This window comes from Uloborus diversus, chromosome 4, assembly GCF_026930045.1.
Source record: "Uloborus diversus isolate 005 chromosome 4, Udiv.v.3.1, whole genome shotgun sequence".
Lineage (NCBI taxonomy): Eukaryota > Metazoa > Arthropoda > Arachnida > Araneae > Uloboridae > Uloborus > Uloborus diversus.
The window spans coordinates 154,142,479-154,159,197 of NC_072734.1; the positions used below are offsets into that span (position 1 = coordinate 154,142,479).

The following is a 16,719-nucleotide window of genomic DNA, read 5'->3' on the forward strand; positions in this document are numbered from 1 at the left end:
CACAGCAGGTCATTTGAAGATATCCTTTTTGATGTATGATTAAACACACAGCACTATTTTCATGTTAACTATCACTTCTCAATTCTTCCTTTTCTAAAGAAAAAAAACTTACCCCCCCCCCCCCCCCTGTTGCGTATTTGGTTCGCTATTGCACCTGACCCATTTTGCGTGCTTCTGTAACTTAATTTTCATTCCTAAACTATTAAACATTTTGTTGTTCATAATTATTTAAAATTGGGATATTATGCATACGTTAGTTATGACTAAAATCAAGTTCTGAAAAAAAAAACACGTATTTAACGTTAATAAAGAAGAAATGAAAGTATATAAAATGATAATTTCTAACGTATAACGGTATAATCTGATTTTGTTGGCATGTTAAAAATTTTTTGAAACTATAAAACAAGCAAACAGATACAACTTCAACAAATGCAGCTCAGATCTGTGTGTCTGGTCATGTAATTGAGTAAAACCTAATCTGCAGCATAGTGAAGGCTGCGCAGATCCTAATCACAGCATTATAGTGGCGCCATGTTAGGTTTACCCCAATAATAGTTTGGACCTTCTCCGTAGATGTCGCCTGCATACATAAAAATCATATATGATTCATATAAGGAAGTAAAGTCCTACTGTGACTTGTGAAAAAATTTGTGTAACAAAACTCCATAAAAATCGGTGGCGGCTTAGCTGCCTCCCCTGCTCTTTAGTAACTTAACTGATATAACTGGCGTAAAGTTACATATCGTTTGTGGATGGTTACACCATGATAATGTAACTATAGCGTAACGTCTTACTAATTTCTGCGCAAGGTTACACCTGAACATTCTGTATCCTTTCAGATAAATTAATTGAAAGGTTACACATTAGCAAAAATTAAGTTTTTATCTAATTTTCTCGAACGCACACTCATTTTTAATTGTAAGTAGACTTATACTTCAAGCTAACTATTCGATAGTTTAAATTATCCAGATGCATTAAATGATCAAGTAATAATTTCTTTTTATACGTTTAAATTGAAACTATAAAAATAAATTAGTAGGTTACAATACTTGAAATTTCATTACACCAGTATAACGAAACCCCCATGTTTTTTTTTTTATTTTCTTTTCAGATCTTGTTTTCAATCATTCGTTTATTCAATATTTATCAAGTTATGATTTTTCACAACCATTATACACCAATTATTTATTTATTTATTTTGATCTACAAACAAGACATTTTTATTGCACAAAGAGAAAAAGTAACATCCGGTGTTCTAAAATACAACGCGAATAGTCTCACAGATAGGTCGCAAAGCAGGCGTTTTTACCGCTCGTCCATTAATGCCCGGTTTTCGTTTCGCTAATAAGAGTTTACCAGCTCTGCGCCGATGATGGTTTTTATGCATGCGCTATGAATTTTGCATAAACTCATACTGCAAGGTTTCTCCAACAATTTTATTTTTCAAAAAAAAAAAAAAAAATACTACACTTCAGAATTCGTGTAACGTTACTCCCATCAACACCGGAAACCTTACGAAAATTTTTGTATAATGTGTGACTAATTCTTACAACTGCAGTTTTACCGCTAAATCGTACTTTAGCAATGTTAAATGTATCCGTTAATGTCTATTGGATGTCAAAGCCCCATAATACAACTGTAACTGATTCGTGATCATAACCTGAAAAGAGCAATACATTAATAGCTTTGAAATCCATTCATCACAATTAAAAGCCAGTCTTTACATAAAATGATTTTTGAAAAAATTATGGCGGTTAAAATTTATTGTTATTTTTCGGCAATTACAAAACTTAAAAATATATATATTAAAAATTGGCGCATTGTTTATATTTTTGGTTTGTCCTTGTGAATGCATTAGTTAGAATTTTACGCACGTTTCAGTAGTAGAAAGTAATGCCGTAATTTAAATAGCTATGTGATTTAAGAATTTTACCTATTTACAGATAGGCACAAAAAATAAGGAAAAAAGTATCCTACAAATGCAGAATTTTATGTATTATTACGTCTGACACACTGCTGCTTTGTAGCAGAACTTGTCTACATTCTGAAAGTCACATGTTATTATTTACAGTTATATATATGTATATATATATATATATATATATATATATATATATATATATATATATATATATATATATAGATCTTCCAACTCTCGTTGCTTACACAAAAAAGACAAGTTCTTCTCTTTGACGACACTCACATTTAATTTCACACTTAATTCAAATACAAGTACGAACACACTCAAACACAAAAACACAAAAGTTAACACTGAATGTTCCCATCGGGAACTACAACATAATTTTCAACAGAGTTCCCGTCGGGAACACTTCTTGCTTGTTTTCGCTCAAGCATCCGACTCCTCTCTCCCGTTTTCTCATTCTGGCAAAGTGTTTCTCCCACAAGAGGGCGCTCTGTACAACAGTTCTTTACAGAAATCAAAAAACAACACTGCAAAACGAAAGTTCATATATATATATATATATATATATATATATATATATATATATATATATATATATATATATATATATATATATATATATATATATATATATATATATATATATATATATATATATATATATATATATATATATATATATTAGGGTGGTCCTTATTTATATGGGAAAATTTTTTTTTCGGAATTCAACAAGTGACGCCCCCTAGTTTTGTGACACTATAATAAAAAGTAATCGGTGCAAAATTTGGACTCGATCGGTCAATAATAACACGTGCCCCTAGGACGTTGAACTTTAACACTTTTGATAATTTTCTCACAAATCTTCGAGTTTTTGCTTCAAATCCCGTACATCGTTTCTCCTATCTTTGCAAAATATTTTTACAGCGAGGTAACACTAAAACTAACCTTTTTAATCACTTCATATCGTCTAATGATTTTACATTGAATAAGAATGAAATAGTGCTTTAGAAACTTGACCTTAATCGTACGCTTTTCTCAATGTATCTCAATCGTGTGCATTTTTTTCCGATAGTCTTGGACTGTCTGTAAAATACTAAATTGCTTTTGTGACTCATATTTGGTAAATTGATTGTGAAATTCTTCGATTAATTGTGCTCCTCTTTCAGTAGTATCATTCACATCTTTCAGCATTTTAACGATATCTCTTCCCTCTTCCCTTTAAATAGCTTCCTTCATTTTGCCATGAATCGGGATCAAATAAGAAAACATCTTTTGGTGTTTGTAACTTATCAAACAGTTTTATTGACTTGCAATTCATTCTATAAAGAGGAAGATCTTTACTAAGAAAGTATTCCAAATCATCTACTGTTATCTGAAATTTTTTATAGTCATCAGACACGTCTTTCTATTCAGCAAGCATTTTTTGAAGTATTATTTTCCTACCCCCAAAATAATTCCTTCATCCAATACGGACAAAGCTACTAGCTCATCCCCTAAGTACCATAAGTGATTTATGAATTTTTCAATCACTGCTTCTGCTGCATGTTTGTCATCATTTTGTATGCTGCAGGTTTTTTAGATACTAGACTTGATATTAATTTAAAAGGCCTAGAATGGGTTGCTGCGAAAACGATATTTTCATACAACATTTAACTGTAAAACAGCATTTACGGGCATTTTCTTCATGTAAGGTGAATTTAAATTGTTTCCTAAATATATAAATATTCAAACAATAAATTCATTTTTCCACTCATCTTGCTCACAGATAAGCTCCAGGTTGCCGAAAACATATCCCTGTAGGAGGGAGGACTTCACCAAGAAATATTATTACACGTTATGAGAATTCTCTGTAATATTTCTTAATTCCGCTTTCTACGAACAATAATATGTCATCAAATTCTTCTTTTAGAATTTAAGTGGTATGTGTACTTTTTGAATTTGGAAGCGCTTAAATAATGGAATATCGAGTCTAGAACTAAGAAAGGCAAGAACTTCTTTAAAGACACTCTGCAGTACGATTTCAAGCGCATGATGATAGCAATACAAATGCAATATATTACCGTTCAGCTTTTGCTCTAAAAAATTACATGCACAATTTATACTGCCGGTATTGTAAGCCGCTGTACAAAACACTACAGCTTGAACAGTTAGCAATAAAGAGCAATCATCTAAGATATCATATACAACTGAAGAAATATCTCAGAAATTCTGAGTAGCTGTTTAACATTGGGACCTGAAGCTATCATGGTAAGCTCATCGGCGTTTTTTTCCAGTTACATCTGAATGTAGCTTTGTATCCCAGGGAATAACTAAAAAATCTAAATTTAAATTCATGAAATCTGATTTTACCTCTCGAAGATTTTCTCTTGCTCTCTTAAGGGATGTACTAGTGATCATAAGGTTATTTGAATTTAAATTTACTGCATCTACATAGGCTGTTAATAAATGAGCAGCATCGTTGTCCCTAATATGGCATTTGTATAACATTGATGAAATGCGAGCAGATATCAATAGTTGTGAAGCTTTTTTGCGTTGTGGTAGACCAGATATAGAAAAAAAGTTCAACAGGTTAGGATAGATACCCATTTCGGTTTCTAAATCTTCTGAATTGCAAGAGGAATTTGATGATAATAAAGGATTATGTACTGAAATAGAAGACAGTTTAAAGTATAGATTTTTACATTATTCCGATCTGTAATTTTTTAAAATTTATATTTTAGATATGGAAAATAGAGTTTATTTTTATGGTAGGGTAATCGAGGATTTTTCAAAATTTAAATTATAAGAATACATAAACATTTAAGTATAAACTAAAGAACAGCGAATTAAAATATAATTGTCATTACTTATATTTATAGCATGGAAACCTAGTGACCCTATTTGCAACACCTATTACGTATACAGAAAATTTTCTAAATCAACACCTCCAAAACCCGGAGGAGGCAATTTGTTGTCAAAAATCATTCATTAATGGCCTATTAAATTCATTAATGGCTTTTAGAATCCCTTGTGTCCATCTTGGTGTAAAGAAATGTTCCCCTGCCGCTTGGTTTGAAACGAGCTCGAATAGCGGTATGGCTGTCTCAAGGCCATTGGTGTACATGTACCCTATGTAATATGTAAAATTTTACAGGATGAAAGTGAGAGAATGGTTGGTCAGGAAGTAGCAACATCTATTGAGGTTCCAAATTACTTTAAATATGAAACCTAGGAAGATTTTTACATAAAAATGAGAAAATCCTCAATTTTTTTCTTCGAAACTCAAAAAAGGGGGCCCTATGGGCACGTGTTAATATTGATGGATTGACTTAAAATTTTGCATGGATCATTTATTTGTATAATGGAACAAATTGAGGGGGCGTCGCGTAAAATATCTACAACTTCAAAAATAAGGACCACCCTAATATATATATATGATCAAGTCATATATTATTTACTATTTACTTCCTATAAAAAACCATTTTATGTTGTTACCTATCTTAACATGCATTTATTTCAATTTCGCACTGTCAACCACTCCCCCCCCCCCCCCACGAATTAGAAACCTGTGCCGAATGCAAGTGCTTTTCGTGGTAGTTATGCGGATTTTCCGTTTACCAAATTCTTGTATTCTGGTATTCTTCCTAAACAACACAGAATCAAGTTTTTAAATGCAATTCCTAGCAATGATCCGCCTTTATAGGGAAACCTATTCAAGAATCGCCCCCCTCCCTCCCTTCCCCCCCCCCAAAAAAAAAGAAAAGAAAAAAGAAAACAATAATATGACGGAATCCCTATGATCTTCAGAACGTATGTTAATACCATAATTATATGCATATCAAACATAAATCACTAACTGTCGTTTCTTGCATAAATAAATATTTCTTATTTTAACATTAAAATCTGGTATTGACACAAGACAAAAAAGTTATAAAACTCAGTTTGTTTTACAGTGAAAAAATCAACGTTAATAAAGCACAAATTATTCAAAGTTTGTGCTTTATTTACGTTGGTTTTTCACTTTAATCATAGTGTAGTACAAAGCTTATATGATAATTTTTCTTCTAATTTATTTTACAGTTGGAGTGTATCCAGTACAACACAAAGAAATGTTGTGTTTTACTTAATGTCTTTCAGAAAGCAATAAATAGAGCAACATCAATAAAACCTTCGGAGCTTACTTTAATGCGTCAATAAACTAAATTATCTTTAATTTGTAAAATATCAAAATTGTTTTAAAAAAAAAAAATACAGGAACTGAAACCCCGTAACCTCCTACGCAAATGAAACCATTCATATAATAATAATGAGGACAAAAACGATTTGTCTTCCTTATTAACTTGAGCATAAAATTTAATTTCGCTTAGCTTAAATCTGACGCTTAATTGTCGCAAAATATTCCCTCACTTCTAAAAAGTTGATAGCCACTTCATCCAATCTGTTGCTACATCGCTAAGTTACAAAAATAAAACTCCGAATCGATTATTCTGGATGATGCACCCATTAGTCCAACATAAGCGTCCACGGCTCTTCATTTTCTCCGGTGAAACCGGAGTTTCTCAGCGCCATCTATTGGACAAACGGAAGTCCACAACAGATCAAAAGTTTTCCCGATGTTCACCGGTTCGTTCGTGAGCTGCTGACAGAAACCATCGCGCTTTCGGAGGAGTTTCGCTCGGAATTTGCTCATTAGTGCTTTTCTACTAATTTTCAGTGGCTACAATGGAAAAGTTGCTTTTGAGAAAAATTGCTGTAAAACAGTTGTAGAGAGGATGAGTGAAATCGTATGAGTTATTAATTGTTTTTTAACAAACGAGGTAAATTGTGTATACAAGCAAAGGTTTTTTTTTTTTTTGGAAAATTATTTGTGATGCACAGGAAAACTGTTAAACTTGCTCAATCTTTTGAATTCAATTAACCAATTGGAATTTATAAATTAAGGTAAATTAAATTTGAATACAAGAAGCATCAAAATATTGAAAAAAAAAATTTACATTTTGAATGATATAAGATTTGCTTGTTTAGATATCACAAAGTTTTAAATCATCAATTTACAATAAAACGAAAAAGCAAAAATAGATACTACCTGAAAATCTCTAAACTTTACATAACTTTTAAAGTGCTTTTGCTTACGGAAACTTCAGCAAAATAAGTTATGCTGAGAAAAATCTAAGCCAAAGAGGAAAGAAATGACTTTTTAATAGTTTTTTTTTTCCAATGAAAGTTGTTCAAAAGTATCGAACCAATTTATTATGAATGTAAAAAATTGCATATTTTAAATTTCAGTCACAAGATCAAATTACCATTTACTATTGACTTGAAAAGAATTGTATTGATTTTCATAAAGAACATAAGTATGGTCTGCATAGCGGCTGTTTACAATTTCATCTCATTGAAGAACTAAACTACCTTTTTAACATTATTTTATCTGGTGCGAAAATCTCTTTAATAAAAACGAAAAGCTAATATGATTACTCGTTTTAACTATACGAGCATGGCTTGTGCATTTATGAAACTATTACTATTCAGTAAAATTTCAGTTCATATTTAGCGATATTTAGTACCTGAAGCATATTTGTTGGAATAAATATGAATTATTTTTAAGCTTATTTAGAGCAATCATTTATTGGGATTATTTAAGAAATTGGAACAGCGTAAATTAATTACAAAACATTTCAATAAATAAAATATCCAATTGTACTCATTTTACTGTTTAATATATAGTTGTATTAGCCATCATCGGAAGAAAATGAGAATGTCACAACATCTGCAAAACTACTCTTTTTTCAACGTAACCTTAGATTTGATGTCCATGAATGATACAGCTGTAGAGAAAGACGACCTTTACGATGTGCCCCCTTTAATAATTGCCCTGTTGTCGTGCTGTTACGGATTGATTTCATTGACTGCCATTGTAGGAAACTTCTGTGTACTTCTCATAGTTGGAACCAGTCGTCGGATGAGAACAGTGACCAACTATTTCATCGCCAACTTAGCAGTTGCTGACATAATAATCGGCTTATTTTCGATACCGTTCCAATTCCAAGCGGCTTTGCTCCAGAGATGGGTCTTACCTCCGTTCATGTGTGCCTTCTGTCCTTTCTTTCAAGTACTATCTGTGAACGTGAGCATAATCACCCTGTCAGCAATAGCTCTGGATCGATATCGGGCTGTTATGTATCCCCTGAAAGCAAAGACATCGAAAATGAGTGCCAAGGTGATCATACTTGCAATTTGGTTCTTCAGTGCCACTACCAGTATCCCATACGCTGTGGCTTTGCGAGTGACATTGGTGTATGATCCACTGACGGGGAATCATACGAGGCCGTTTTGTCATAACGTACAACTTAGTCCGTTCGTGTGGAAAGTGTACAATCACATTCTGGTAACTCTTCAGTACTTCTTGCCATTGTGCTTGATCACGATGGTGTATATAACTATTGGTATAAAGCTGAGGGATACCAAGACGCCTGGGAATACTCAAAGTGACAGAGATGCCAACATACTAAAAAACAGAAAGAAGGTAAGTAATAATTAATTATATACTAATCCACGTATTAAACGGATAACCATTTGTACAGACATAAGTAACAATTCTCATTTTAGACAGTATTTTGAGAACCTATAAAATATTTTTTATCGAAATATGTTTTAATTTACTTTTCAAAACAGTTTCATTTTTAGTTACAGAAATTTGCTAGTAAATGCTTCAAATGCAAACTAAATAAGTATATATTCTGTTAAACGAAAAAATAATTAAATTCACGCGAAAAAAATTTGAAATAGTACTGCTGTGGGCATGAAAAAGGACAATATCAGTAATTATTTTCATTTATTTTTCTTTTCTTTTCTTTTTTCTTTTTTTTTTGTGTGTATTTTTGTTATATGTTGCGCGATAGCTTTAGTGTACAAGCTTGCTTATTTAATTTCCGCTAAAAATAAAAGGCCGAAATAACCCGTTTAATTCTAACTCTTACCTTTTGTTAGTACTTATTGAATCCAAAACGCGTTTCTTGAAAATCTCGAAAACTCATTTCTGCTGATACTGCTGTTTGCCTTTCCTCGGCAGAATATATGCGTAACCGCAGTTTTTAGTCATGAGCCATCGATTTTATTTGCCTGCTTACTCTAAATTTCCAGTACTTAAAGGGTCCAAAGTAGTAACTAAAGTTTTTAGGAGAGTGAGTACACCTTGCTATGGTACGTAACAATGTATTTCAAGATACAATACTTCCGTGGACAGGTAAAGAGCAGTAACTGCAAAATTTTCATTTTTCATTTCTTTGCATTTTTGTCACCTATTGTACGTCAGGTTTATTGTACAAGCTTGCTTTTGGTTTTCGCTGAAAAAAAAAGGCGCGAAAAAACATGTAATTCCCGAATTTCCCTATTATTAGTATTGAATCCAACACACATTTCTTCAAATATCTCAAAAACTCATTTCTGCAAATACCACCTGCCCACAGCAGAATGTGCACGAACAAAAATATATCGTAGCTATGAAACGAGACAAGAGAATACTGATATTTACAAAACTTTACAAATGAGTTTTTTGAAGCGGTAGAGAGAGAGAGAGAGGGTGTAACACCTTGACGTTGGTTCGAATCAGTAGACTAGAAAAAACATTATTGAAGCAAAAAATGAGTAATGACAAAGAAATTTGAGAAGATAAATCAGGGGGGCCAATTACTGTTCACTAATGCTAGCTTTTTCCAGGCATATACCTTTCGCAAAAATAGTGCGAAATTAATCTGAAGTAGTTGGAATATTATGTGGCTAGATAGTCACGGAATACAATTTTTAAATCATAAAGATGTTGGACGTGTTAATTAAAAATACCTGAAGAAAAACTTTTCACGTTTCTAAAAATATGTTTCTAATATCGCCCTCCTGGTGTTCTATTATCGCCTACATAGGAGGTGTTAGAAAATCAAAGAACTAATTTAGGAGCAAATATATATATATTTTTTACATGCATTTGTATAATATTCGTAAAACATTTTAAGTGGAAGTCAAACTACTATCTAAAAAATGCAGAGCTTTTGCCTCTTTTTTTTTTGTTAACGTTTTCTTTAAAACCGAAAAAAATCTTTTTTATATCTTAACCATGTTCTGCCATGTTTTTCACATTAAATAAAATCCTTTACAAATGCCACATTATGTGCCATTATCGTCCTCGCTACTACCAAAGATAGCTAAATACACTCATTGCTACTTTTTCCATGGGCCACTCAAACAAAATGAGCTTTAAAACAGCCAAATGTGGCGATATGGCATCTTTTTTCGTGTTTGTTCAACTATTACTTTTCCTAATATTTAGTGCAACTATTGCTTTACCTTTACCTTGACATAGAATTTACAATTATAAAATGTTAAATAAATATAATAAAAATAAAAATAATCATCTCTGGCTCAATGAAAGAAACCGGTGGCCTTCATCTGGCTGATAAGCTCCTGTGATTGGACTGGGAAGTTTCTATGAATGGGCTAATAGTTATTTCATTTTATAAACCAGTATCACTTTAATACAAGTTAATAATATGTTTTTAAGTGCTTTGAACATGATTCCTAAGTGTTAAGTGCTAAATAGAAACTAGCACGGACCACATTAAATATACTGAAACATATTAAAGATACAGGGTGTCCTGAAAAGACTGACTGTTTTTTAAAATTTACAGCAGGGAAACGATAAATGATAAAAAAAATAATTCTTGCAGAAAATTCATGTGGTGGGACGTATTTTTCCCCCTTGAGTTTCAAATTTTAAAAGAAAATTTTTGCAATAAATGGTGCTGCAGATAGTAAGCCCGTAAATCAGAAATAAGATGGAAAATTAGACCATACTTTTTCGAAAAAAATGAACAAAAGAACAAAACAATATTTTCATACTATCTTCGGCTGTATTCCCATGTCGCAATCGGAGGAAAATTTGGTGAATTTCAATTCATCTTTTTTGACTTACCGGCTTGCTATGTACAGCGCCATCTATTGAAACATTTTTGAACTAAAATTTGGAACTTTGAGGGAAGAAATTTAGCGCCCACCACATGAATTTTCTTCAAGAATTTCTTTTTTATCATTAACCGTTCTCCTGTTATCAATTTTTGAAAACAGACAGTCTTTTTCAGGACACCCTGTAGCTTTGCATTAGCCTGTTCACTAGTAATCATTAAGTGATATTTTCTCAATTCTGGATTTTATTTTTCCTCTCAGTAACTATAAAATATTATAAGAATTTATGAAACAACAAAAGACTCTTTAATGGAAATGCGGAGTTGAGAATAATTCATATACTCAGGCTAGTACCTAAAGGACAATAACCATGATTTGAAAACTTCTGATTCGCACAGAATACTTATTAAAAAAAACTAATAAAGGGCATGGCAATTTTTCTTTAAAGTCAAACTAATAAAATTAGTTTCATAAAAAAGAAATGTGATCATAAAATCAAACTATCTTAAATATGCAAAAGTTTGTCTGTATGGATGTATGGATGTTTGTTACTCTTTCACGCAAAAACTACCAAATGGATTTTGATAAAACTTTAAAATAATATAGCTTATGCATCAGAATAACACATAGGGTAGTTTTCGTCCCGTTATGGGGGCAAAACGCCCTTAGGGATGCAATAAAACACAATTTGCGTATAAATTCTCTAATATGGGGATGAAAAAATACTTGCACATATTAACATTATATGTCCATCGAAAACTCTGATTTTTCTGCTGAAGATGGCACCTGTTCGAAATTTCTAAGTAGAATGAAAAACGAGTTATGAGCTTTCTAGTTCCATGTTCGAAGGCTTTCCTCAACTCAATACAATATTTAGTGCATCATCTCAACTCCCTGTCGATAGCGACTATTGTTGTATTGTTGACTATCTTTGCTTTTCGTAACTCTTCAAGGCTTTTCTCAAGTCAAATCTTGAAGCAAGATTTTTGCACATGATTGGCAAATAATACATGGATTTGGTTAATTATTTTCCATTTTAATGCAACTTTGAGGCAATTAATGGGGTTTTTTTATTTATTTGTGTTGACTGGGTATTTAATTGATCAGCAGGAATCTAGCCAAACTTTTTTTGTGGAATCATTTCAACAACTAAGGCATTTGGCATTTTTTTCAACTGTCGCTCTTTGAAGCAAAAGACTACGCAATACTGCTTCTCGGTTTTCACCATGTAACCAAATATCACCACTTCTTTAATATTTCTTTCTTTAAATTTGTTAACACGTAAAATAATTCGCCAACTAAATTATGCAAATCCATAAACAGCACAAAAACTTCCATTAATTTGTCTTTGCACACAATTTCAAGCAATTGCCAAATTTTTACTGTTTATTGGAAACATTTCGGGTAGCATCGTTTTATAATCACCAGGAGTATCTCTGTATTTGGCGACTCTATTTCTTCGATGAAAATTAGTAACACACAGTTTTACAAAGTAGGGAGGAGGAGTCTCATTTCAGGTATCCCAAAACGATTAACGCAAATTTAATAACATTCTAAATCGCAGTTAGGGATTACGGGCATCTACACTTTTTAAAAGTTTGTACTTCAATAGCAATGTAGAAAAGATTTTAGACTATGTTAAAAAAGAAAGAAAAAAAGATAAATCTTTTTAAACCAGTGCAGTTTAATTTTATATTTTGGAAATTCCTCAAATTTGTATATGCTTAAATATCGTTTTTTCGTTTCTAAAAGAGTATTATTTTGTTCTTCATACTTATTGCCATTTTACTTTTAAGGGTAAGGAAAAAGCTCTTTTTTTAATCATGTCAAATCGGTATGTTTTGAGTTATTTCAGTTACAGCAGAGAACGAATAAAAGTAGCAATTGTTTCTCATAATTATTACAGACCCAGGCAACGTCAGATATTTTTGCTATCCACAATTATCTGGTAACTAAATAAAGTCATGAAATAGAGTCTGCCCCCTACCCCCAGTTACTGTCGAAGAAAGATTTATTTTTGGCCAGAAAATGCCAAATACATGCAAAACATTTTCTTTATAGCATCTTCTGTTCGGAATTTAAAATCATATCTTATGAATATAGATTAACCAAACATTTTACGTAGTTTCATAAACTTGGCAAGTCTCTGCCGAATGTATGGTACTGTGGTCCTTTGGCGATAAATAATGGATTAGGATTTACTATTTTACATCTTAACGTTGCTTTTAATAGCAAAAAATATAAAATGACATTTTAAAAACTTATTGCATAGGCAGAGTTATGATAACGTGTTCGAGACGAGTGTTCAAAAATTTTGGCGCTACAGCCATTACAAAAGTTTTATTAAAATGTAAAAATTCCGCCAAATTAATTTTGGTAAAAAGATCATTAAGTACTATGAGGTATTGAAGTTAAAATTAATTCGCCAAATTAATGAAACAACACTCTTAAATAACATTAAAACTAATATTAAAATGTAAATTAATCCACCAAATCCTTTTTTTATCTCCAGTCTTACCAGACGACTACTTTAGTGCATTGACGAATTATTTAAAACTTTTATGAAACTTTTCATTTTCTTTTTTGTGTGTATTTTTAAGGGTTAATTATGCTAATTAGGATTTTGGGGAATTAATGTCCCTATTTTAATGGCGACAATGGAGAATATTGTTCTTTCTTTCTTTTTTTTCTTTTATTTTGTTTTTGTTTTTTATTTGTTTTTTTATAATATGAGACCTGTATTGATGAAGATTTTTGGAAATAATCATAACTGAGAAAATCAGAGGGAAATGTTATTTGAAAACGCTGATAGAGGCCATTATAATCGAGACTTTTGGGAATTTTTCTCTTTGCGAAATGAGAAGTTTTTTGTACTATTATCCTCATTTAAATGAGAACTTAAAAAAAAACTGTTATGCTTACTCTGATTTTAATGGTATTTTTACTCTGACCTTTTTCGTATTGTAATCAGGATCGTTTACGTTGTTTAGAAACAGTTGATTTCCTTCTGGTAGGGATTTTAAAGGTTTGATGTTCTGAATCTAAAAGGACATTATTAGAATCAGGATTTGTAGTGATTGTTGACCCTTTTTTGGGGTGATTTCTACGGTAAGAAGCTATACAATAATTTATATAGCAGGTGTAGCGCTGGACACCATTAGACAGGGATGGGGATTATAAGGGAAATGGTTGATTTCATTTACGTATTGTTGACCTCACTCCAATTGGAATATTTGAGAATTACCCAAACTAACTTCTTTACAACCCCTGAACATATTCAAGATTATTTTTTGTGTAATTTTTGAGTGTCTTCGAAGTTTCGCCGACATTTCGTTTACCACCCTACCCCCTGATTTTCAGTTTTAATCATACCTTTTGATACATTTAAGGGGGCAGGCAATTTAAAATGTCAACGAAATTAGAGACAAACAATTTTTTGGTAACTATTTGACCTATGCCTGCAATGACCATTAGCTTAAATCAATTGAAAAAAACTACATCAACGTGAGCGAAGCCGCGGGTGAAAGCTAGTGATACATATAATTACTCCTCTGAGAGGTTCTGAATCAGATACAGCGATATTTTACAGTACATCTAGAAAAAAATGCAAAAAATTAGCCACTGTGTGGTTTCCAGATCAACCGTTGTCTTATTGCTGGCAACTGAGGTCGGCTCATTGAAGGCAACTAGCTGACTTTTTGTTATAGTTGAGCTTCATGGGTCATAACAAATCGAACAACCCTTTTTAATGAGGATAAACAGCTCTGGTTTAACACATAATTAAATATTATTAGAGCAACTGAAACTATTAACTTTTCAATTATTTTTATATTGGTTCAAATTTAAAAAATAAATAAATAAACGTCTTAAAATTATATCTTCGCTTACAGAAATGTTGCTTCAACTGAAGCAATCCACTGTCAGGAAGACAGTTTTCAAGTTCAACATAGAATAATAAAGAAACGACAGATAGCTCCTCCTGCCTGTAGTTACAAAATAATAGAAGTGTTTCAATGAAGTAGCCGGTAAATGAAAAGAAATCTTATTCTAATTTTTAGCCTAGTTACACTAGCACCCTGCCTTGTAAAACGGGTGAAAGTTCAGAACTTAAGTTTTGTTAAAACGTTTTAAATAATCGTGTTTTACAGAGTATTCTTCAGGGCTACTATTGCTATTTTTTTCCACAAAGCAGACCAGAGTTCACCACTTGTGCAGGATGATCTATAAGTCACGTGACACACATTACAACCAATATTTCGTTTTTTAAATGCTATCAATTTCAATTTTAATTTTTTGCTAAATGGCAACACTATTTTTACTTCCTTTTACAAAAAAGGAAGTATTGTATTCGCGAAAAAATTTTCACTTCAAAATCGGACTTAATTTCCATTTTGCTCACCCCCGAATGAATGATGAGTTTTTTTTTTTTTTTCGACTCGACCACACGCCTAAGAACGTACAGACACGCGAAATATCCATTTTGACGATTCCCCAGTTAATTACAACGAGTTTTCTCGTGACGTCTGTATGTGCGTGTATGTGCGGATGTGTGTATATATGTCGCATAACTCAAGAACGGTATGTCCTAGAAAGTTGAAATATGGTACGTAGGCTCCTAGTGGGGCCTAGTTGGGCACCTCCCCTTTTGGTTGCATTCAAATGTTTCTAAAGGGGTCTTTTGCCCCTTTTGGGGGGGGGGGATTATTATTAATTTCGATGTAAACTCAAGTGGTGTTATAATTTTGGGGACACTTGGCAATATATCGTCAGTCTTTTGGTCACCAAATTTTGTCGCCAACTTGGCGACAAATTTGGTGATTTTTTTTAAAATTTATTTATTTATTTATTTTTAATCTGGCTTCAATATGGCCACTGTGGGTGATATTTATCGAGTAAACTATTGAATGACATTAAAATTGCCAATAATGGAGAAATAACATTAAATTGGAGTAAAAGGAAGTCATGTGATGCACAATTCAGCTCTTTTCCAACTGAGAAGACATTTTTACTGGGAATCCAATACATTTCTTTCGAAGAATCAGGGATTTTTCCGAATACACACTTTTTAATGATAGGTGTGAGGATTGTTTTCTGTCTACTAACACATCTTGCTTGACGAAAACGGTTTACATTTGTAAAAAACGAATATTCAAGTTTTTAATTTTCATTTCCAACACTGAATGATCTAAACCATTGACAATAGTTTAGTCCTTTAATTTCATCAGGATATTTCAGTTCCTGAAATCACACACATGAGAACTATCTATCCTTTAGTGCTCTGCGAGCACCATATGATAAATTCACCTGTGATGTCATATTTCTGACACTCTTTGAGGAAAGCTCAACATATTTCTTCTTGCATTGTCCATGTCATGCTAACTGGTCCAGTAAAAGACATAACTAACTACTTCGACGGTCTCCAAGACTTAGAAAAGTCTACATATTTATTTATTTTTGGAAGTGTGTTACGCATAACAATAGAAAGTCACATATTGTTCCGAATGTCAAGCATTGTTTGATTTCTTTCATAGTTCTAATTTCTTTAACTAGAACTCTATACTAGAACTATTAACAAACTTTTGTCCATTATCTTGGTTGTCAGAAGCCTTTCTATATTTAGAACGTTATAACTTACCGACATATGATTTTTCCTTTATTCCTTTTTAATGATCTCTGGAAACCATTGATATAATTGTTTTTCCCTTATTTTGTCTTGTTTTGGCTTTCTTTCAATACTTTCTTCACTTGTTCTGTATTCTTATTAATGGATTTTATTCCAGCACTTTTGGCATAAATAACATTTCCTTTCATAGCTGTCAAGTTCACTGATATCTTTGCAACCTTGGTAATGAGCCGTTTTTCAA

The 16,719-nt window shown here is 32.2% G+C and overlaps 1 protein-coding gene across 1 annotated transcript in view; it reads left to right on the forward strand.

The window, feature by feature from the left end:
* Positions 1-7,658: 7,658 nt before the first annotated feature.
* The window catches only part of LOC129220932 (tachykinin-like peptides receptor 99D), a 60,953-nt gene continuing 51,892 nt past the window's right edge, over positions 7,659-16,719 (forward strand). The window contains exon 1 of the mRNA XM_054855367.1: positions 7,659-8,426. Within this exon, the coding sequence (XP_054711342.1) occupies positions 7,659-8,426 (768 nt within the window). The remainder of the gene's footprint in view (positions 8,427-16,719) is intronic.